At 48.7% G+C, this 22269-nt stretch overlaps 2 protein-coding genes across 2 annotated transcripts; one reads left to right on the forward strand and one right to left on the reverse strand.

Annotated features, from left to right (window-relative positions):
- The first annotated feature begins 3984 nt into the window (after nt 1-3984).
- On the forward strand, nt 3985-10296 carry GUCA1B (guanylate cyclase activator 1B). Its single transcript, XM_005143186.3, has 4 exons — nt 3985-4188; nt 6087-6236; nt 7581-7695; nt 8269-10296. Exons 1-4 carry the CDS (start codon nt 3985-3987, stop codon nt 8394-8396), a joined length of 597 nt encoding a protein of 198 aa, XP_005143243.1. The 3' UTR covers nt 8397-10296.
- Nucleotides 10297-13101: 2805 nt separating this feature from the next.
- GUCA1A (guanylate cyclase activator 1A) lies at nt 13102-16586 on the reverse strand. The gene is made up of 4 exons (XM_005143220.3): nt 16211-16586; nt 14302-14451; nt 13689-13779; nt 13102-13354 (listed from the first exon to the last, which is right to left on the reverse strand). The coding sequence occupies exons 1-4, from the start codon at nt 16406-16408 to the stop codon at nt 13194-13196; spliced, it is 600 nt and encodes a 199-aa protein (XP_005143277.1). The 5' UTR covers nt 16409-16586; the 3' UTR covers nt 13102-13193.
- Nucleotides 16587-22269: the final 5683 nt, after the last annotated feature.

Here is a 22269-nt window from a genome sequence, read left to right on the forward strand (position 1 = left end):
GAAAACGGGGGTTTCCCGTCTCTGTCCTGTGCTGAGTCCCGGGAGCAGCCCTGGGGGAACGGCTGAAAGTGTTCACACACAGAAAAAACCTAAAGGGGTTACAGGAAACCTGGAGAGGGGCTTGGGACAAGGGATGGAGGGACAGGCCAAGGGGAATGGCTTGAACCTGCCCAAGAGAGGGGAGACTGAGCTGAGCTCTTAGGCAGAAGCTGTTCCCTGGGAGGGTGCTGAGGCGCTGGCACAGGGTGCCCAGAGAAGCTGTGGCTGCCCCATCCCTGGCAGTGCTCAAGGCCAGGTTGGACACAGGGGCTTGGAGCAGCTGCTCCAGTGGAAGGGGTCCCTGCCCGTGGCAGAGGTTGGAGGTGGAAGAGCTTTAAGGTCCCTTCCAACACAAACCATTCCATGATGATGAATACTTTCTCACCCATAGTTATTCCCACTGTATAAAAACACCCAATATATGGCCAAATAGCAAGCAGCTGGGAAGAGACACAGACAGAGATCTGAACTCCCAGCCAAACTATGAGGGATCTTTGATCTCTCCTCAAAAGCTTCCTTCATCCTCCCCACATTCCTCCTGTCCTCATGCCCATCCTGCCTGGCGATGGGTAAATTTAAGGATGCCACAGGTCTGCTTTCCTTGTGGGCTGATGCTTGAGGAAGCAGACACTGGTGATGTGGCACACGCACCCACACACCCTGGGCTGCCTAAGGCAGAGAGCTGGGAGCAGCCAGGGCAGAGCTTTGCTGCTTCTGGACCCTCTATAAGGACCCTTGACTGCCCAGCCCATGAGTGGGGTCTTAGAGTTTGTTATGGCCGTGGTATGGAACATAATGGAGCAAAATGAGAGGCGAGGGCAGCTCCAGCGTGGGTTTAGGATCTCATTCTGCCTCCAGTTTCACTGAGGCTGGTCCTCCTGCACCAGGCAGCTCTGCCTGCCTGCACCTTTATTACAGCCTCGGTGCCTTCCCCGAGTGGGAACACGGATGCCAACCCAATGAGTGTTCCAGCGCAGGGTTTGTGTTTGTCTTGAGGCTCTAGCAGCCGGCGCTGGAGCGTGTGGCAGCTTGTTGTGCTAGTGAACTGACAGGAAACAAGCTCTCTTTTTCCATGCTCTTAGCTGGGAAACTCTGCACCTTCGGAGCTGTCTAGGTGAGAATCTAGGGATAGCTCATTAGGCAGGACATGTAATGAGACATGTAAGCTGTTTGCAATTAATCACCCAAAGTGTTCGCTCTGACATGATATATAAAGCATTGATCCTTACCCAGCAGCCAAACAGCACCAACCTCTTCACTGGAGCCTGTGCTGGAAATCAGTCTTTTTAGTTTTCTCTGCTTATATTTACCTCTACCTGCATCTTTTTCAAACCAGATGAAGAAACCCTTTCATACTTCATGAAATGACAATCTCCTGGCTGTGCAACAACAGCTCTTTCACACCATATACGGAGTGCACACTTTGGGACAATGCAGAGGAACTTCCATACCAGGAGCTATAGGATTTACTTTTATTTCAGTGCCAAATTAACATCAGTACTTTTATCAACACGATTGTATCGTGATACCTGCAAGAACACCAGCTAAGCGCTGTCACCCAGGTCTCTTGCAGTCCTTTGTTCCTAGCTGGAAAAGGCTGGAGTCATCAAAATAAAGAGGAATCATTTTCTCTCCTGGGAACAGATCACTAAGTTCCCATAAGGCAAAACAACATTATGCAATGAGGCAAGACAATGTCCTGGGCATGTGGAGTCTTGCTGTCAGCTCCCAGCACTCGCATTCCAGCATGCAGCCGTGGGGCAGGAGCACAGCATGAAATGGTGGAAAGCTTCACCCCAGCACATGCAGGACCTGATGTGCTGCTGGAGAAAGAGCAATGAGGGTTCCCCAGCCTGTGTCCCACAGCAGCACCTCTGCTTCCTGCCAGCTCTTTGTGAGCCAGAGAGAACCCATGTGCTTGCCACTATGGTTCAAGGAATATGCAAGGCCAGGTTGGACACAGGGGCTTGGAGCAGTCTGCTCTAGTGGAAGGTGCCCCTGCCCATGGCACAGGATTGGGACTGGATGAGCTTTAAGGTCCCTCCCAACCCAAACCAGTCAGGGGTTCTGTGAAATACCATTAGAGGGAAAAAGCTCTCTCTTTACATGATCTTTGTAACTGAGGATGGGGAAATGGAAAACACAACAGAACTGGTTTATAACTACCACAGTGACTGTGCCAAAGACTTTGTTCCAGGAGGTCCAGCAAGAGACCAGTGCTGGGGAATAGATACAGTACAACCTCTTCTGATGAGCCAGGTTTCAAGCTGTTCTGCTGCAGACAAGTCATCTAAGAGGTGTGGGCTGAAACCTTTACAAAGGGAAGGATGGAGTGTATTAATTGCATTGCATTATTTAAGGCACAAAGACAGACCAACAGTACTCCTGTTAAAACAAGATTAAAATGTACCTTCTGGTTAAGAGAGCAGTCTTAGTCTTCTTAGTAACTGCTTTAGTCCTTCCCATCTATCTCCATGCTTGTGAGAGGAGAACAGAGGCAGTACAGCACTTAAGACTCTGAAATGAAACCATGAATTGCCTGGGTATGCTTACACACAGAAGTACAAAACTATACTACACTGCAGTGTCTGCATCTACACACAGCCACATGCACTGCCACTGATGAGTTACTTACAGGAGCAAGCAGGCTCAGAGCAAACCCTGTTCCTACTGTAGGACATGAATCACTGCACTGTTCTGCAGTATCGAGTTTTACACTGAAACATAACCCATGTAAGAAGCTTTTCTTTCCAGAGTAATGAAAAGAAAATAAAAGGACATTTTGTTAGGAAGCAAGCAGCATAAAACCTTCGGGTCTAAAGATTATTGCAACAGGGAGCCTACCATTTCCTATCAATACTGCTTCAATCCTCTTAAAAGAAGAATCCCATCTAGATGTCAGGCTGGCTCAGACACATTTATAGCTACAGGCCATTTCCTTCCAGCTGACATGGATAATGGTCGAATTCTGAACACCTGGCATGATATGGATAAAAGCTGGTGGCTCTAGCAACTAAAGGAAAGAACAGTAGGTTATATGTAAGGGGAGGGTGTGAGGTTTGGTAGTGGGTGCCTGTGAGCTTGCTGTGCCATGGAAAGAGGCTGGAGTAGAGCTCTGAAGTAGAAACACACAATATTCGTTAGTAAGAGTAAGTAGAAGGTGTGGGTTAATAATTAAAGGTATGGCAGGAGAATAAGAATAGCTCAATAGTTAGAGAAATTAAATAATTGTGTTACTTTTAACTGAGGGTTTTAAGAATGAATTGTGAAAATGAGACAAATCTATGTATTTATATCTGTGTGCATTTATTTGTTCCCTTGATCACTTTATATTGAGAAAAGCCTGTAGTAAGCATTTAATTAACTTTATCCATTAGCAGATTTCATGGGAGTGCTGTGTGCTTTGTTTGTCAGGGCTTGCCTTCTGTAGTTGGTGTTTGATGCCGTGTCCCTTTCCTCTGAACCACTGGGTATCCCCAACAAGGAGGTCATACAAGCCCCAGCAGTGAACCCTGCCTTTCAAGTTCTTTGACATGAAGCTATTAATGTGCAGAAGGACCCTGAGCATCTGGGCTCTGGCCCTAAATAGGGCACAGCCTGGAACATCTGAAGGTCTTGGTGGCTCATAAGTGGGAATCTCCTAATGATCTTAGCTATTTTTAGCCATGCCTGATGCCACACTTTATACTGCCCTAAGGCAGAGAAGCAACTCTACGATCACCAAGTGAGCACCCAAAGCTGTGGTGGTGAAAACTAGGAGGAAAAGAGAAAGAAGAAAGCAAAACATAAAGAAGGTGAAATAGTGAGGCAATATTAACATCAAGTAAAGGCACAAGACAGCAAGACAAAGAACAAGCAAGTAAAGGTGACAAAAGGAAGACACCAGCAGAGGGCTTTGGCAGAGTCTTCCTTTGGTTCTGTTTTTATCTTGCTTTACGGAGCAGAATGGGACAGCAGTTCACCAATGCTGAAGGGGAGCAAACAGAGATTGATGTTGCAGAACTGCAGGAATGGTACAAGAAGTTTGTGGTTGAATGTCCCAGTGGGACCCTCTTCATGCACGAATTCAAGCGGTTCTTTGGGGTCCAGGATAACCGTGAAGCAGCAGAGTATGTTGAAAACATGTTCAGAGCTTTTGATAAGAATGGGGTAAGTCATGAGGGGGTTTTGCATTTATTTGTCTAATAATTAATGTCTTTCTGCTCCTATTTGGAGGTGGGTTTGGTGGTGTTGAGGTGCTGGCACAGGGTGCCCAGAGAAGCTGTGGCTGCTGCATCCCTGGCAGTGCTCAAGGCCAGGTTGGACACAGGGGCTTGGAGCAGCTGCTCCAGTGGAAGGGGTCTCTGCCCGTGGCAGGGGTTGGAGCTGGAGGAGCTTTAAGGTCCCTCCAACCTGAACCATTCCATAATTCCATGAATTTAGGCAGCCAGTTTTTGAGACAGCATTGAAGGAGCCTCAAATAACCATAATAGTTACATAAGGAACAAATCTCTGTTATGATAGAAGGGAATTATAGAGGGAGGAAAGTCCTGCTGGGGATTGCTATGCACGGGAAGAATTGTACATACACAGTATGAGCAGGTGGCATGTAACAAAATATTGATTTTAGCTGCTCAAAAGCAAAGGAATGCTGAACAATTGGGACATTCTGGTTTTAATTCCCATTGCTGTATTTGTTACCAGACACCTGGGAAAAGTGGGCTTTCTGGTTCAGTAGCAGTTCATGCATACCCATGTGCTGGTGCAAAAGAACCTAGCACTAGCCTGTGCTGTTTTAGACACTCAGAACAAATGTCATTTGATTGCTTTTGTGTCATCCTGAAACAGGGAAGCAATGCTTGCTCCATTTTTTCCCCCCAAAGATCTTGGTTATGTTCTAAGTAGGGGGTTTGCTGTGTATAGGAAAAGGGGCAGCAAGTCTGGCACATCTCAGATACACCAATGGCCCTTAAGCTTCCTTTGCAACCAGTGACAAAATCACATGAATGGGGCAGCAAAAGTCAGTTTGTCAGGAAGGATAAGGAAGGTGTGGGCTGGTCAGGCTAGGCTTGGAATTTGAAGCTGGCAAAACCCCAGTTCCTGTGAGTTACTGAAGGTCCATGTCCCAATCCTGTTTGGAAAGCTGTGCTGGAAGTGTTGCGGAGCAAGAGGTGGGGAGGAGCAGAAGTCCCATTCTGAGGAGCAGCTTTAAGGAGCCTGAAAATCCCTTTTTAAGGGATGTTTGTATTTGCATGTTTTAAGAGCACTAAATTAGGCTTAGGCTCATGGTTTTGCTGGAATGTATCCATGGTATATAATCAGTTAAGCAGGACCTAACCATCTGAAGGACCATATGGTAAGAAACTCAGTTGTTTCTTTATGCTTGTTGGCCTTCAAAGTCCAATAGCAGCAGAGTTTGATCATGGTTGTGTTGTTGCAGAGCATTTTGGTACCAGGGAAGAGATGCACAGCCCAGACCTAGGGATTTGCTGATGGGGTAGGGAGGGCTGTAAAGTGATTTGGGGCCCTAGCTCATCCCTGTGGATGGTGTTGGTGTCTGCTGGAGGCTGCGGAGGGAGCTCTGCATCCCTTCCATGGCTGAAGTCTTCCTCAGTTGAATCAAGATTAAATAAGAGGGAAGGATGGAGGAATGGGGTGATGCTTGGGTGTTGGTCTTGGTGGTTAAGCAATTGAGGTCACTGAGAATGGCAAGTCCTTCCCAAGAAGTCACTACCTCCTGCACTGATCCTCATCTGCCTCCCTGTCCTCCATGTAATCCATACTGTCTTTGGGGTACTTAAATCACCAGTTTCTGGAGTCCTGGTGCGTGTTCCCCCTTATTGCAGTGTAGAATTGCCTTCCTCTCCAGTGTCACATTCCTCATGGACTCATCCTTGGTGCACAGGGGTCTGACTGCCTACTGATGGTCTCGAACTGGCACAAATGGTCTGTGAAATAGCTGTCCCATGGATTATCTTTTGGCAGTTTTAATCCAGGTTTTGTAAGTGGTTTTATATCAAGTATTCCCAGTTAAGTATCCTTCAGCAGCTGCCTTCCTGTTTCAACAGGATAATACCATTGATTTTCTGGAATATGTAGCTGCCTTGAATCTTGTTTTACGAGGAAAACTGGAACACAAGCTGAGGTGGACATTCAAAGTGTATGACAAGGATGGGAATGGCTGCATAGATAAACCTGAGCTGCTGGAAATTGTTGAGGTAAGTAGGCATTGCCTCATCACTCATTTAAGCAATCACTGTTCTTTGGCAATGTAGTGATGTCCATGGGGTTTGTGATGATGAGGTTTCAAGGCAGCTGTGGGCAGTGAGGAAGTGAAATTGCCTGACCTCGGAGGAAGGGTTATGTGCTCAGTGGTTTGGTGGAGCCCCATGGGGTGGTTGAAGAATCATTCTACCCACTGCTGGCAGCCTGGCTCTGCTGCTGCTCAGAAACAAGGCATCTGGGTGCTGTTGTGAAGGTCTTCTATCTCTGCCTTTCCTTTCATCCTTCTTACACCAAGATCCATTACAGTACCCAGCAGAAGAGGGCTTCACCCCATGCCTGTTACAGGAGTCAAGTTTCCTGCCTTTGTAGCTGGTGAGGATACAGAGAGGCACAAACCAGTGCAGAAATCCCTCCTGCAGTGATTGAGTTCTGGGTTTCTGTTGTTCTGCACTTACCTGTAACCAGTGACTGTGTGGAGGTGTGAGAGGAGGCATGGGCCTTAGCAGACAGTCACACACAGGGTACCTGGCTTCTTATTTTAGGTGAATATCTTGGTGCTTGTGCTGTACTGCAGATGCTGACCCTTGCCTAGCAGCACCCATGAGGCTCAGTCAATGGGTATCAAATACCTTAGGTGAAAACAGGAACTGGGTCTGTGGACAGACCCTTCTGGCCGGAAGGTGTGACCAGTTTGTTACCTGCAGCACCAGGAGGATCTGGGGTGTGTGTCTGGGGCAGGTTCAATTATAGTTTTGAGGTCAGCCAGGAATTGGCCCGAGCTGTGTTAGGCTCTCCCTAATCCCCTCTCTGTTAAGAGTTCAGACAAAACCCGTTAGCCTAAGGAGTGAAGTTAATAACACACAGGTGGTTGTCATAGGAGGAATGGATAAAATCTGCCCCTTTCCAGTGACAAAGTGGGTCAAAATGTGTGCTAATACAGGCTTGATCTTGCAGCTTGGGCATGGGTTCCCTGGGGGAGAGGGCAGGGTTAGTCCAGGTGTGCCTGGCCTCAGATGTTAAGAAGTCACACTCCAAAGTCAGGTTTCCCAGGTGTGAAACCCTTTCCTTGTTCTTTGCAAAGGAACCCTGAGGTCTGAGCAAGATGTGTGAGGAAAATGGGAGTGCAGTTGCTTCAAAGGGCAAATGAAGTAATCCACAGTGTGTGTGAGCAGAAGGTCAGAGGTTTCATTAAAGGTCTGAGGCTGTTGAGTGACAGATCTTTGCAGAAAGGTTAAAACCACAGCCTTTGTACAAGACCTTTATGCTGCTGGGGAGATAATGGAGTTCACTGCTTTTCATTTTCCAGTCCTTCTCCTAATCTGTGAACTTCTTTTCAGTCCATCTACAAGCTGAAGAAAGTGTGTCGGTCAGAGGTGGAGGAGAGGACCCCACTGCTCACGCCCGAGGAGGTTGTGGACAGGATATTTCAGTTAGTGGATGAGAACGGGGATGGTAAGTGATGGATGGCTCAGATTGCATTTGTGTGTAATGAAGTTATCTGTGCTGGGCAGGCTACTTTAATTATGTCTATCAAGAAATCACTTAGGGCTATTAGGTTACTCATATTAGACACATAGGGTTTGGTTCTGGTTTGTTTGTTGGAATCAGGAGGAAGTTAGTGCAGCAGGACAAAATTATGTCTAATACAGAGGATTATATATATGTATGTATAATACACTATTTTGACTGGATTCTAGTGCCACACACATCTCATCCTCTGAAAGCCTTCAGCAGCTGGAGTGCAAATAGCTTTAGTAAAGACAGTAGCTCCAGGCAAATTGGAGCTTGCAGGATCAAACTTGCAGTCCTCCTGAAGAGCATGTGTAAGCTAATGCAGCATTTCATGTTAGCTGATGGGCTGGGGTAGGTGCGAATGCATTGGGTTCCAGCCTGGTGGTGTGTCTGTCAGCTAGCTGGGCTGAAGTGCATGGGGAAATGAAGTACAGCTTTTGTCTTGTATATTTTCTTTCTTGCCTTCCTCTCATGTTTTGTCTCCCTGTCTTGTTCCCCTCATCTCATACACAGGGCAGCTGTCTCTTGATGAGTTCATTGATGGGGCCAGGAAAGACAAGTGGGTGATGAAGATGTTGCAAATGGATGTAAACCCTGGGGGATGGATCGTAGAGCAGAGGAGAAAGAGTGCTTTGTTTTGAGGAAATTGAGGTTTGATACAGCTGAAAATGTGATGCTGACTACAACTGTGGGTCTCTTGCTCTAGGGTGGTAGTGGTTTTCCTTTTTAATACACTCTCGGCATCCAGAAGAAAACTTCAGTGGTTTAAGAAGCCCTATCTCAATCTAAAACCCATGTGCTGCTGGTACCCCCTGAATAAGTCAGTCTATGTGCAGAATATACCATGTTTGCCAGCTGTGGTTTTTGGTTGCACCCCAAGGGACAGACTTTGTGGCTTCCTGTAGTGGATCCTGAGCAGGGTTTTAGCCTGATGACAGATGGGATTGGGAAGTGACAGTGGTACTGTCTCCAGTGCAGACTAATGTTGGCATCCTTCATGCCTGTGAGATACAAACACATCAACCCAAAAGTAACAGCAGAAGAGGTGGTCTAGCAGTCTTCATACATCCAGGATGTCTATATGTATATTTAGTAGACTATACTGCTAATGTAAGATATTGAACACCAGCAAGTGACTATCAAGTATGAGAAGTGGATGATAAGCAGAGCCAGGACAATATACAGTTGAGGAAAACAAGGTGTGGGCTGGGAGATGGAGCAGTAACTCCACCTTACATCTCCCTCCTGGGGACCAGACTCTGCTCCTTCTTCCTGTTCAGTTCTGTGTGGCTGGAAAAAAGCTATTCCCAAACACTGAGCAGCAATAGAAATTGTACCTCTTCTTGACAGCCACTTGTAGAGGTCAGACTTGCACAAGTGTGGTTCTGCTCCTTCTGAACCCCGGTTTCTTACTTGAACCATCACCCTAAACAGTTTTCCCTGCCCTGTGAAGACTGAATGAGCTTGAGGAGCTCCAGGACTTTCACTGCACTGGGACAAGTTTTGAGTGGAAGGAGAGAGAAGGGAAGAGCAGAGTTTTGCTCTCTGCAGTGAGAGGATTGGTGCTGCTTTATCAGCAGGACCACAGAATGGAGCAAGGGACAGGATCTGAGTTACTGAAGTGGTACAGTGGTTTTACACTGGACTTAATTTAGCCACAGGATATAGACATAAAGTTTGCACAGTTGTAGGCTGAGCTGCTATTCTGTCCCATATTCCTGCATATATACATGTATGTGGAAAGAGAATTTGGGTTCAAACAATGTTTTTGTTCACCGTAGTTGTTAGCAAGAAAATAATGTGAGTTTTTGTGGCTTAATTTTCCCATGGGATCTGTGGGCCAGCTCATACCCATGAAAAGATTTGCAATCCCTTTTTTGTGGCCTTTATGACTGTATTGTCTTTCATTAGTTGGTTAGTTTGCTGCTTTGTCCTGACAGTTTAACCAATGGAACAACTTCAGGAATCTGAGCAATCCATAGGAATAAGACACAATCACTGCTAGAGTTCAAATGCACATTTCCATGTCTAAATGGCCTTTTGAAGAGTGTTCTGGACATACACACCAGCTTGTGGCGTGCTCACTTGTCAAAGCTCATTAGACTTCCAGTTTATGCTCCTGTAAGGCAGCTGTTTAAGGCTCATTCAGGTCAATGGTCGAACAGCCAAAGAGCTGGAAGAAAAACCTGGCTTCTGATTTGAGAAGAAGAAAAGATCTCACTTGCCTGGAAGAGAAGATTCTATTCACTGATTTTTCCAGCAGATGTTTTCATGGGAGGATGCAGATCTCTACATCCTTAAATTTCAGCATCTCGACCAACACAACACACTGCTGCTTGCACAATTCTGCTGTGGATGCTTAGTGACTATAGCTGCATTCTGCAGGTTTACTTCAATGCTTTTGGTTGTCTTACTCTGTTCACTTGGTCACATCAGGCTGTTGGGTGTCCCCCACACCAGCAGTCCTCTGTTGGGGTGGTAGAGGGCATCCTAACACTGAGCACTTGGGCAGTTGGTGATAGAAGTTTTGGAACACATGGATTTAATAAAGGAATTGTATGAAAGTTCTGCCTGGTTTGGAGTCTTAATTTTCACTCAGAATGAAGGCAAAGACCTGAATATGACCAAAACTGCAGTCTTTAAAACAGACTTAATGAATTTAAGGAGGTGCTAAGTGTAACAGCTAACCTGGGTAAGACAGCTACAAGGTGGAAAAGATAGGGCCTGTTCTAACCCTGCCAGGACTGCAGCAGGAACCTCGAAGCATTTAGGATTCAAAGCACTGGATGGGGTAGTGGGGTGGTTCTATCTCCCCTGGCCTGGGAAGGCCCAGGTTGGTGATAATGGCTGTGTTAGTGCTGGCATAACCCAGTGGAAAAATCATTCCTATTATCAGCTGTGTAGCCTTTTGTCAAGAAACCCCAAGGTGCTTTAGTCTTAGTCCTATTTTTAAACCCATAGGTGTAACCAATTTGGTCTCCTCCCAGACTCGGTGCAAGGTTCACATTAAGCTGTTGATGTCAGATCTTTTCCATAATCCATTTTCCGGACTCACAACCCAGCTAGAATTGGATTTGACTGATCGGATTTCTTTGGGGTCTAAATTGGGAGACAGGATGGCTTGGAAAAGGCAAATGTCATGTGATGTTCCTGAGCTTCTACCATCTGCTCTGATGTTTGATGCCTCTGAAGGTGGAATAATCAGGTAAGAAAGCTGAAGGTGAGGCTGTTGTTGAAGTAGGCTGATGGGGAGAGGCACCAGGGAGCAGGAAGAATCAACCTTGGGATACTCTGGGATATTACTGGGGGAAGCACAGAGCTCTGCTTAGTGTGCTCTTTATTTGCCTGTGCTCTAAGGGGAGCTTCACCCATGGATAGCTGGGGTTTGGTGGCTGCCCAAGGGAGAGGTTTGTGTCCAGGTCATTCCCAATGCACCCATGTGCAGCTTCCCCTAGAAACTGTCATGTTGAACAGAATGGCTCTGCCAGGACTTGTACAGCCCCTTGCTGGTCACTATAGGGACTTCCTGTGGGCTCACCATACCTGCAGGTCTGGCAGGACGGGAAAAGATGACTTTCATCTTCCTCTTTAAAGGGAAGTGCACCTCAAGTTTGGAAAGTATCTCAAACACATCACCCATAAATACCCTGTATTTAGATCACAGAATGGCTTGGGTTGAAGGGACCTTACAGCTCCTCCAGCTCCAACCCCTGACACAGGCAGGGACCCCTTCCACTGGAGCTCACAGGGAAGAGCTTGTGCCTAAGAGCTCAGCTCAGTCTCCCCTCTGGCAGCTCCATGATGCCAAAACAAAGGTTTCTGCACTTGTATGATACAGCAAATGTGTCCTGGTGGAAGCAGGATGACTGATCGAGGAAAAGCCCAACCTGCAATAACCTTGTAAAACAGCTTTATTAGTGCACTATGAGATTGGAAGTACAAAAGCTTCATGGTAAAGCACAGTCAAATGAAAAAGATGCCCAAGAAAAATGGTCAGAAAGTTGCTTATGAATTGCAAGCATCTAATGCCAAATAACAACTTTCATCTAGCCAGGAGCTCCTTCCTGGTGTTCTGTATTGCCTCACATGAGGTGAGGAAATCCTTCTCCAGGAGCAGCCAAGGCACAGCCCCAGCTTGGTGTGGGGCTGGTACTGCTGCTGTCACAACCTCCTTGTGCGTGTGCTGGGTCCTGGGCACAGCCCCTGCTCCTGGCACTGGTTATCAGCACCAGGAGATACGGTTCCTGTGCTCAGAATGCTTTAATAAGGGGTGACTGAGGTTTATTCCACAGGGGATGGTCCCTGAGCCCACTGTGCCATGGATGGTACCCATTACCTGCTCAGGAATACTCAGGTGCTTGCGGATGCTCATGGTGCGGACATGGTGTCTGGCCCATCTCGAGCAGCACAGCCCTTCAAACCGTGTGCAGTTTGCTGCTGTTGTAGTTAAAACCACTCGAGGGTGCCACAGAGTGTAACTTGGAGGAGAAGTTTTGTTGTGCAGCTGATGAGATGTGCAGGAATCTTCCTACAAACATGCACAGCTTTTCCCTCTCAGGTTACTGCTATCACAGCCCTTCCAAACAGAAATACTGAATCACAGAATGGTTTGGGTTGGAAGGGACCTTAAAGCTCCTCCAGCTCCAACCCCTGCCATGGGCAGGGACCCCTTCCATAGAGCAGCTGCTCCAAGCCCCTGTGTCCAACCTGGCCTTGAACACTGCCAGGGATGGGGCAGCCACAGCTTCTCTGGGCACCCTGTGCCAGCGCCTCAGCACCCTCACAGGGAACAGCTTCTGCCTTAGATCTAATAACATGCCCTGAAAGTTCAGATAGTTGTTAAAAAAAGGCACCATTCTGTGTTTTTAATGCTTTAAAAACAAAGAGGAGCCACTGCATTCACCACTCCCCTTTTTCTAGCTCATGATCATTAATGACTACTAAAGAATAATAGCAAATCAAAGCAGAAATGGCCAAAAATGCTGAACTTGTGCTCTGGAAATGCATATGGAGAGAGAAGGTTCAGGTCTGCTGTGCAGGTTTCAGACATGTGTCCTTCGGGGACCTCCTTTCACCGGGGCCAAGTGCTGGCAGCCCTGGGGCTCATCTCTTGCAGAGCTGGTGTTGGTGTGAGGCTGTCTTGGTGCATTGTGTCCCTGCCCCACACAAGAAGTCCCATTGGCAGTCCCGGGGGGAGATGTGTGCTTCCAGCACAATGAGCTGCCATCACAGCACCCCTCTTCACTGCTGCACTGGGCAGGACCAGAGCAGAGCCCCAGACTCCCCATGTACCAAGGGAGCAGTAGCTTAGGAGCAGACCCTGGTCCCTGTAGTCTATTGCTGGTGCTGGGGCAGCTCAGAGCTGCCACAAACACATTTGTTTTAAGGATGCAAAGTGGGGTAGGTAAGCAGAGATGAAGGGAAGGCATCCCCAGAACCTACTGAGCATCCTCTGCCTCCTGCTCCTGCCCATGTGGGTTCATGCCATCGTTCTGGATCAACCGGACGATGTGTGTCAGGTCCAGGCTGCGGGTGAGGATGTCGAGCAGCACTTCATCCTTCTGCACGCCCTCCATGAACTCTTCCAGGGAAAGCTCACCTGCAGGAGCACATTGAGAATAGGTCTGTTTAGCCCTGCAGCCTTTCTGCTCCCACTGCAGCCCACCTGGAGTGACATGGACCATAACATGGGGCCCTTCCTGATGTGCCAGGTCTGTGTCATACACTCCAAACCCCATCCCAGCTAACAATGAGGGACAGTTTGCTGTGTCCCCTCAGGCTGGCTTCAGCCCATGGAGGGGATGAGTTAAACCCTCATGGGGAGCTGCTCTCTTCCAGCTCTCCTCACATCCTGCTGTTTTGGGCCATCCAGCATCTGAATGGCTGTGGCCTGCGGGGCAGGGGGAAGGTGGCAGCAGGATTTGGCTCCTCACCATCTCCATTTATATCGATTTTGTCAAACACCATGTTTGTGAATTCCTCAGCCGTCATCGTTTCATTGCACCGGTTGATGGCTCGAATGGCCTGGAGGGGAAGAAGGACACAGGATAACTACCGAGTGTTGTGAGGTTTGTGTACCTGTGGGTACCAGCAGCTCAGTGACCACATGGGAGAGACCAAAGCTTTGATGCAGGCCCTTAGTTCTGAAAGAATAAACCCTTGCTAAAACCCCCAGAGATTAAAATCACTTAAAAAGGCAATCAATGCATTAAAGGATTAAGCGGCCGCACTGGGATAAGCCAGGAGCCATCCACCTCTGAAAATCCTGTGATTAAACTGAAGTGCTTATCACAGCCTGGGTTGCAGTGGCCGTGGTTAAACAACCTGCGATGGGGAGACAAGGGACTGCTGTGTCTGAGCAGGCAGGAGTGGGTGCTTGAGGCAGGGTGGGCAGGGGGACTGGCACAGAACATGCAGCCGGTTTGGCTGCTGCCTGTTCCTTTACCAGGGAGGCAACCTTCGGGTTGGAATGTTCCTGTTGCAGCCTTTCTATGGATGTAATGACCCTTGTGTGTGATAGGAATGGAAAAGACTGAGCCCACTCACTTTGATGATGTTCAGCAGTTCTCCCCGGTCAATGCAGCCGTTCCCATCCACATCGTAGAGCTTGAAGTACCACCGCAGCTTCTGATCCACCTTCCCTTTCAGGACCAGACTCAGAGCTGCCACGTACTCCATGAAGTCTATGTAGCCATCCTGAAAGCAGAAGGGTAGAATGTGAATGAGATTCAAAGTAAAGAGTCAGGCAGTAAGAGACTTTCCTGGCCAGTTTATGGATGTCCCCACTGGAAGACTCCATGTGCTGAGGGCTCTGTTGATCCACACAGGGCTGGATAACAACCAAACTCAGTGGGTGCACATGGCTTGGACTAACCTTCAAAGCTAGCCTGAGCGGAAGGAGCCTATGCAAAGCAGTGGTAATTCAGAGGTCAAAGAGGAGCAGGCTTATATAGATGAACACTGATGCATTACCTGATGTTATCCTTTACAGCTCTTTTCAGCTGCTCTTTTCTCACATGCAAAGCTTTGGGAGAGGAATGAGCTCAGGAAATACCCCAGTGCTTTGGGAAGGAGCTGCTCTGTCCCTGTGCTATTTGTGTGTCTGCTTCACATCTGGTTACCTCTAAAACACAAATACCTTTATCTTTGACTTTCCTCCCCAGTGTTTGCTGAGCACCAGCTCACACCACAGCACTGGGAGACGTTCAGCTGGACCCACAGACAGCTGCCAGGCTGGGTTATGGTACCATTGGCACCAATGACACTGCCCTGTGATGATCACAGCTTCTAGGGCGCTTGCTAAAGTGCCACAGAGCATTTTGATGGCACAAACCATTAGGATAGAAAGGAAAACACATGCTACAAACCACAGGCAGTCATCCATAGAGAATAAGCCAGTGTTTTGTCAATGAAAAAAGCCATCAAGGCTGGTTCAGGAAGAGATCATCTGCTTTATCCTGCTGCTGCAGGAGCCAGATTAGGTATAAATAGCTCCTAAGCCCCATTCCCAGCAGGATTTGCTGTGCATCAATTCCCTTCTCAGGCAGGCGTTCAAACACCGGGCAGTGAACAAGGTAAAGGCTTAAACATAAAATCATAGAATCAAGACTGGTTTGGGTTGGAAGGGACCTTAAGGCTCATCCAGCTCCAAGCCCTGCCATGGGCAGGGACACCTTCCACTACATCAGGCTGCTCCAAGCCCCTGGATGTTGCTTCCCCTTGGAGTCACAGCATCCATCTGCTTCTCTCGCATGGCTCCAGAGCTGGGAAAACAGCATTCCCAAGCTCATGCAGGTGCTCTGGGACTACCCAGCTCCAGGGATCCAGCATAGCCACAGCTTGAGATGCAAAGCTTCTCCATGGGGAACAAAAAGCCCGAGCTCCTTATTGTATGGGACTGAGCACATGTAATTAGATCAATGAAACTCTAATCCATTTATAACTTAAAACAATAGAAAACCAACCCCGGTCTGTTCTGCAAAGCAGAGCTCATGCCACGCTTGGGAACTTGCTGTTTCTGCATGAAAGCAGCACTTGTTCTCACCCCACTCGCTTGTTCCTCTGTCACAACACTCGATATGTAAGGATTAAAGGGCACTCCATTGGAAAGGGATCACAGACACAGGTAAAGCCATGCTATTTGAGTCATTTAAAAGGAAAACATCATCTCAGGGCCAAGTCTCATTTCCCCCGGAGCAGGCAGTAAATGAGGAGGTTTTGCTGCCATTTTTCACTGTACATAACTATCATTTATGACGCCAAAGAGAATCAGACCATCCATAGTGACACACATAGAGTCATAGAACAGTTAGGGTTGGAAAGGACCTTAAGATCACCTTGCTCCAGCCCTCTGCCATGCGCAGGGACATCCATCCCACATACACCCAGATACCCCCATACACATCACATGCAGAGCCGAGCCCTGCACAGGCTGAGCAGGGAGGACAATATTTACCTTGTTAAAGTCAAACGTCTCAAACATTTGCTCAACGTATTTGTTGGCTGCAGGACTCAGGTTTTTCAAGCCAAAGAACTGCTTGAACTCATAGAGGGTGAGCTGGCCAGAAGGACACTCCGTCATGAACTTCTTATACCACTGGTGGCACTCGGTGGTGCTCAGCTCCTCCACGGTTTTCCCATCCATGTTCCCCATCTCCACTCACTTTGCAGCCAAAGCAATGGGGGTTTGGTGGAATTTGAGGGCTTTCTCTTGACTTCTGCTTCTTGTCTTTAGTCTTGGTGTCGGTGGCACTGCAGGGATCACTGGTTGGGAAGAACCCAACTGCCTCTGTGTGGGTGATGGAGGCAAAAGCCACCTCTCCCCAGGAAAACTCCAGAGCACAGAATCCTCTTTGGACAAGAAGGTGACATTTAAGTACCCAGCAAATCCCTCTCCAGTGGCCAATGAGGCTCAGGGGGACGATGGGCTCCTGCCAGGCATTAAGAGTTAAGGGTTAAAATAGAAAGGAGGTAAAATGGGCAAGTCTTGCAGATTACAGGCCCAGCAGGGGATTATGAGGGTGGAATGTTCTCTGGGATGATGTCATCTCCTAATCCACTTAATTTATGATTTTTGGGGGGGGGTGTCACATAATTAATACCTTTTAGACCAAAATCAGAGCGAGAAGAAAGAGAAGAACACTCAGAAGTGCTGCTGCTGAGGTTTGGTCTCCTCTGCCTCAAGGATTTCCAGTCTGAGCCTGAAATTCAGGAAAGGGGAGGCACCATTTCATCTCCTGTAAGAGCTGCTGCATAAGGGTAAGTTTGGTGTGTGAGACAAACATAGAAACATAATTGCTTTGACTGGTAAAGCTTTAAGTGCCCTAAATGCAGACACCACAAGCTGTGATGATCTCTCAGGGAAGCTCTCATTCCTCCCAGCTGATGGAGCCCTGTGCTCTGTCTCTTCAGTGCTGGACATGGCACATCCCATGTTACCAGCATTTGGCTGGTGCCAGTGGAGTTGAATGCAGCTTTGATCTTCACTTAGGATGAATTAGCATGAAAATATGACCACAAGCAATGCTGTTTTTACCCTGATGCACAGCACTCAGGGAAGGACTGGGAGATAAAGTATAACCTTAGAAAGTAGCATGGAGCAGATCATTCACTAGTAATGAAATGGATGTGACAGCTGGATCTCAACCTGCAGAGGGTCTGTCCTGTAACACTTTTATATCCATTTATACAACTTTAAGCCAAAAAGCCCAGCGTTTATGTGTTGCAGAGCTCAGTATTGTAAATTAGGAGTAACTCTGTGACATTCTGCAAGTGTAAAACAGTCACGAAGAAGGAATTAGCTTGGGAAGTGCTAATCCTGCACTGGCCAACAGGCACAGCTCTGTGAGCAAAGTGGTACTTGAGTGGGTGGCCTGGACCCTGACCTACTGCCAAAGGGATGAGGCTGCGATAGCCTGTCCTGTGGCACAGAGAGGGGTTGCAGAAAGGTTGGGTGTAACATGTGGATACAGGCTCGGCAGCTCCTTCAAGAAGTACTTGGTAGCAGTGCATCCAGTTGTCCAGGATCAGAATCCCTCACCACCCTTACAGGGAGGAACTTCTGGAGGAGAGCTACAGGCACGTGCCACAGCAATTTCAGCTCCAATGAGCATCTCTTTTCTGAGCACCACATATGAAATGTGCTTTCCCATTCACTAAGAAAAACACTTTGTGTCTGGGGAAAGCCTAGTGAAAGAAGAAGTCCTTTCAAAGCACAAGCAGAAGCCAGGTTCCTTGTGCAGATGGGCCTGGCTGGGTCACCATTCACACAGTGCCTCCATGTAAGCTGGTAGCAATAAATGACCGGACAAACTGGACTAGGATTTGAGAGCAAAACCCACCCTGCCTGTTTGTCTGAGGAGCAGTGACAGCTTCACCACCCATTCCTCGCCTTGTGTGCTCACTGGTTGTTGCTCAGACTCCCATTGGGAAGCTGAAGTCACACCAGAACACATCACTGGTTTCATGTCTCGGGATTTATTGGGTTTCCCTAGGGCTTTTTGCCCCGGATGGGTCTCCATTTCACAATGTTTGCACTCGGGACATCAATCACCTTCCTGGTGTGATCGGTGTCGCGGTGGAAGCGGTACCCACACGTTGCCTTCTGTGCTGTGTAGAAGGGGTTGTATGAGTTGGAGCAAGTCGATTGGTAGAAGAGAAAATGGAAGGAATTGGGCTGACGGTTCCCATAATGGGCCACAAAAGGAATGCAATGGGCAGCCAAAGGCCGGTCCCTGTGGTGCTGTGCTGGAGGTGGCTGGCTCTTTGGGATGGGTGGCGAGTGGGAGACGTCCTGCTCTGCTTCGGTCTCCTCTGTTCCCTTTGGGCTCTTGTGGTCTTTGCCAGGGGCTTCTGGTGATTTAGTCCTCTATGGGGCAAAAGAACCAGACAAATGCATTGCAATGACCGCACACTTTGCTCTCCTCACCAGGGCAGAAGGCTCTGATGCAAGGGTTATGTACTAGTGACCAAAAAGCAGCAAGTTAAGCAAACCAGCAGAGCTTATGGAATACCAGCCCACTTACACCCATTGCAAAGGCAGTCGGTAGGCAGAATAAATGCAGAGAAGGCAGATATTTACATTTCATAGAGCCACAGCCTGGTTTGGGTTGAAGGGACCTTAAAGCTCATCCAGTTCCAATCCCTGCCATGGGCAGAGACACCTTCCACTGGAGCAGCTGCTCCAAGCCCCTGTGTCCAACCTGGCCTTGAACACTGCCATTTCTTTAGCTAAAAATTGAAGGGGGTGTTGCTCAAAGTGCTTAAAGTGAGTTTAAAATCAAACAGAGCACTGGAAATACCGAAGAGGCTTAGTGGAAATGAAGGAAATCATAGTGAGAAATGCCCATGGCCAGACTGGAAGCACTTGCTTCTCTCTTGACCTGCATTTCAGCTGGTTATTTGTAACAGGGCAGAGTGAACACAAAGCGCTACCCAGTTTCTGATGTTCCTGTTGTCAGTCTGACCTCACTCCCCCTTCCACCTCTTTTGGGGGATGCAATTTCTTTCTGTGTTTGGTACAAGGAGCCCCAGTCCCAGATGAAGATCTCAACTGTAACAGCTATAAATGACAGCAGTACCTGTTCCTTGTAAAGCCTGCACCTAACCACAGCTATGGCAAACCAGCCATGAGGATGGTTCAACCCCATCTGACCCACAAGATGCAATGGGGTGTATCAGGGATGACAGAACCATAACACTGTCCTTTGCAAACACAGCCTGGGGCTTCAGGTCACTCTGTGGGTGCCCACCACCACTCTGTGCCTTGTGCTGCTGTGCTCATGGCTCTTCCCAAAGCTCTAAGTGGGTTTCCCCCTGCTGGAGATGTGCAGGGAAATGAGGGTTGTTGATAACAGCAAAGCTCTTCCTCACCACCAGCTGGGCTGCATTGCTGGAGTTCTGGGGCAAAGCCAGTGCCCGCAGCCCTATGCACGAGCTGTCCCTGTGGTCCTTGCTCCATCACCCGTGTGCATTCACTGTGCATTGACATCCCCCCTCTGCAGAGGAGGCAGTGTGGATGTGTGCCCCAGGACACACATGGGGCTGAGCTGTCACCCGTGGCTGCTCCAAGGCTCTGCTTGACTGAGAAGCTATTTCTGCTGCTGTTATTTAACCGTGACTCAGTTATCTTGTGTTCATTGATGACTCCTCCGTGCTAATGGAAACTGGCTCTTCCCCAGCAATTAACTGCTTTACTCCTGGGCGTCCTAAATAAACGCTTTGCTGTCTGCCTTTATTTTTAACCCACTAAAGAGGGTTCCTAGTTTCCGTGACGCCCTGGCTTACTGGTGCTCTATTTCTGTTCCCTCTGCTCTGAGCACTGGCTCCTAAAGCCATTAGGAGGGGGACACCAGCAGATGGTTTAGAAATCCCCTTTGAGGGAAATGCCCATATCCCCATGGATTCACCACCTTTCTTTGCCACCCATTTCCCCCTTTCATTTGCCAGAGGCTCGCGCGGTTCCATTGCTGGAGCTCAGGACAAGTGTTCTTTCAGCCAGCACTTTTATCCCTACTTTTCCCATTTAAATAAATGGATAAAATCATGGGATTTTGACTCCTGAAGATCTGTACCATGACCATCCGTTCAGTGTGGTGTGTGCGGCCCTGCCACGAACACAGATTTGTTCAGAAGCCATCCTATTCACATGTATGCATGATTATAGCTTGTGGCCTTTCTCGCTTCGGAAGATAAGAGACAAGTACGCACACGACTGCAACCGTGTCCACCCAGCAGGGAGGTGTTCATGTTATTAAAGCAGTGCAGTTGGGGTGGGGAGCAGAGGCTTTGAAACCCCAACTGCTAAGTCATGTAGATGCTTTGGAGATGTGCAAGCCTTGCATGCACCCGGTGACAGGGGCTGACAGCCGTGCCCAGTGACAGACAGGGTACTGTGCCTTGTGAAGCACTCTCATGATGGGGTTCGGCTGCTCCGGGGGTTCCTGTTCATCCCTTGGGGCATCTACAGCTCTGCAGAAGCATCCTCCTTGCTGGGGGAGTGCATCTGCTTACGTGGTCCCTGTCTTTGAGGGGAAGCACCAGCTCGATGTCCACAGTGCTATTTATGGCACTGCCAGAGCTCAGTGGCTGAATGAAGAATCCCACATGATCCTCTTGCATCCAGTCATATGTTTAGAGATCCCTAATCCCTGCTAAACTGCCTGTTGTCTCTCACGGAACATCCTCACAGATGGGGTCACAGAGAGAACAATGATGTCCATTGATGTCCATTCTAGATTAATGCTCCCCTGCCCATCCTGGCCTGTGCCACTGCCACCCTCCCTGTCCTGCAGCTGGGAACCCTGATCCTGCAGCTTGTCCCTATGGAGCCATCCCAGGTCTGTCACACATGGTTTGCTCCCAGCTCTGAGCGGATGATGGTGATGCAGCAGGGGAGGGATGAGGCATCACACCAGCACCACCAGGACCCTTCCATCCCAGCCACCCGCGGGAAGGGGACAGGGAAAGTGGGAATCCCTCCTGCCAAGCCATGAGCTCCCACCTGCGAGGCCATCTCCTTGCTGGGGATGAGGCACACAGGGACCCAGCACACAGGGACCTGGCACACAGGGCTGTCTGTGCTGGAGCTGCAGGCAGTGCTGCTGTGGCTGCTGAGGCCATTGTGACCATCGGGGCCATTGTGACCATGGGGTGGGAGCTGTCACTGGGGGCCCAGGCTGAGCAGGGCTGCTTGGGCATGGGGTGCTGGGGAGCACAGGGGTTCAGCCATGGAGATGAGGAGGGAGCTGCTTCTCCTATGGGACAAGGGAGGAGCTGCATCCGATGGGAGCCACCGCTGCTGCCTGTCCATGGCAGGAGGGTTTCTCCTCCCATCCCTCCCCAGGTCTGGATGAGGATCTGCACCACACAAGCGCTTCTCACACCTGCAGATGCACTCTATGCATCTGCAGGGTGCAGCTCCTCACCCTGATGCAAAGGCAGATTGTTGTGGGGTGTTTACCTGTAACAGGATCAAAGGCAGCCTCACACTGTGGCGTGTTGCATCAGAGCAGAGCTCACATGGCTATTTCTATGCCATAAAATCCGATGGCAATCTTCCAACTGCTTTCCAGAGCTCTGTGCCCAGCCCACCTTTAGCTGTGTGGCCTTGATGGAGACAGGAGACTGGCACTTGTCCTCCCTTAAAATAGCAGCTGTACTACCACACTGGGCATCTTTGCTGCCCCTGTCACATTCATGCTTTGCTAAAAGCCAACCTTCACGCTGCTCTTGCAAGCCCTGGGCTTTCCCTGGTCTCATGGGGTGAGGTCTGGGCCTTATTAAGAGGAGGAAGGTAAAGAGCAAACGTTTTTCATCTGGAGCAGACAAGAACGTGCCCATGAGCTCCTGGAGAACAGTTGAGCAGCTCATGTTCACTGGGATAATAAATGCACCTTGGAACACACATCCCTGCATGTTGTGAGGAGTGTGTTTTCCAACGCTCACCACCCAGGGTGAGGCTCAACCATCACTGACGGTGGCTCAGGTACAGCTCCCAACCATGGAGCTGCTCTG

Source organism: Melopsittacus undulatus, chromosome 16 (genome assembly GCF_012275295.1).
Source record: "Melopsittacus undulatus isolate bMelUnd1 chromosome 16, bMelUnd1.mat.Z, whole genome shotgun sequence".
Taxonomy (NCBI): domain Eukaryota; kingdom Metazoa; phylum Chordata; class Aves; order Psittaciformes; family Psittaculidae; genus Melopsittacus; species Melopsittacus undulatus.

Excerpts from the sequence above, each read along its gene's own strand:
- GUCA1B (XM_005143186.3), top strand. The coding sequence starts at position 3,985 with ATGGGACAGCAGTTCACCAATGCTGAAGGGGAGCAAACAGAGATTGAT. Across the intron at positions 4,189-6,086 it reads GAGCTTTTGATAAGAATGGG|GATAATACCATTGATTTTCT; the intron begins GTAAGTCATGAG and ends CTGTTTCAACAG. Across the intron at positions 7,696-8,268 it reads AGTGGATGAGAACGGGGATG|GGCAGCTGTCTCTTGATGAG; the intron begins GTAAGTGATGGA and ends TCTCATACACAG.
- GUCA1A (XM_005143220.3), bottom strand. The coding sequence starts at position 16,408 with ATGGGGAACATGGATGGGAAAACCGTGGAGGAGCTGAGCACCACCGAG. Across the intron at positions 14,452-16,210 it reads AGACGTTTGACTTTAACAAG|GATGGCTACATAGACTTCAT; the intron begins GTAAATATTGTC and ends TTCTGCTTTCAG. Across the intron at positions 13,780-14,301 it reads AACTGCTGAACATCATCAAA|GCCATTCGAGCCATCAACCG; the intron begins GTGAGTGGGCTC and ends CTTCCCCTCCAG.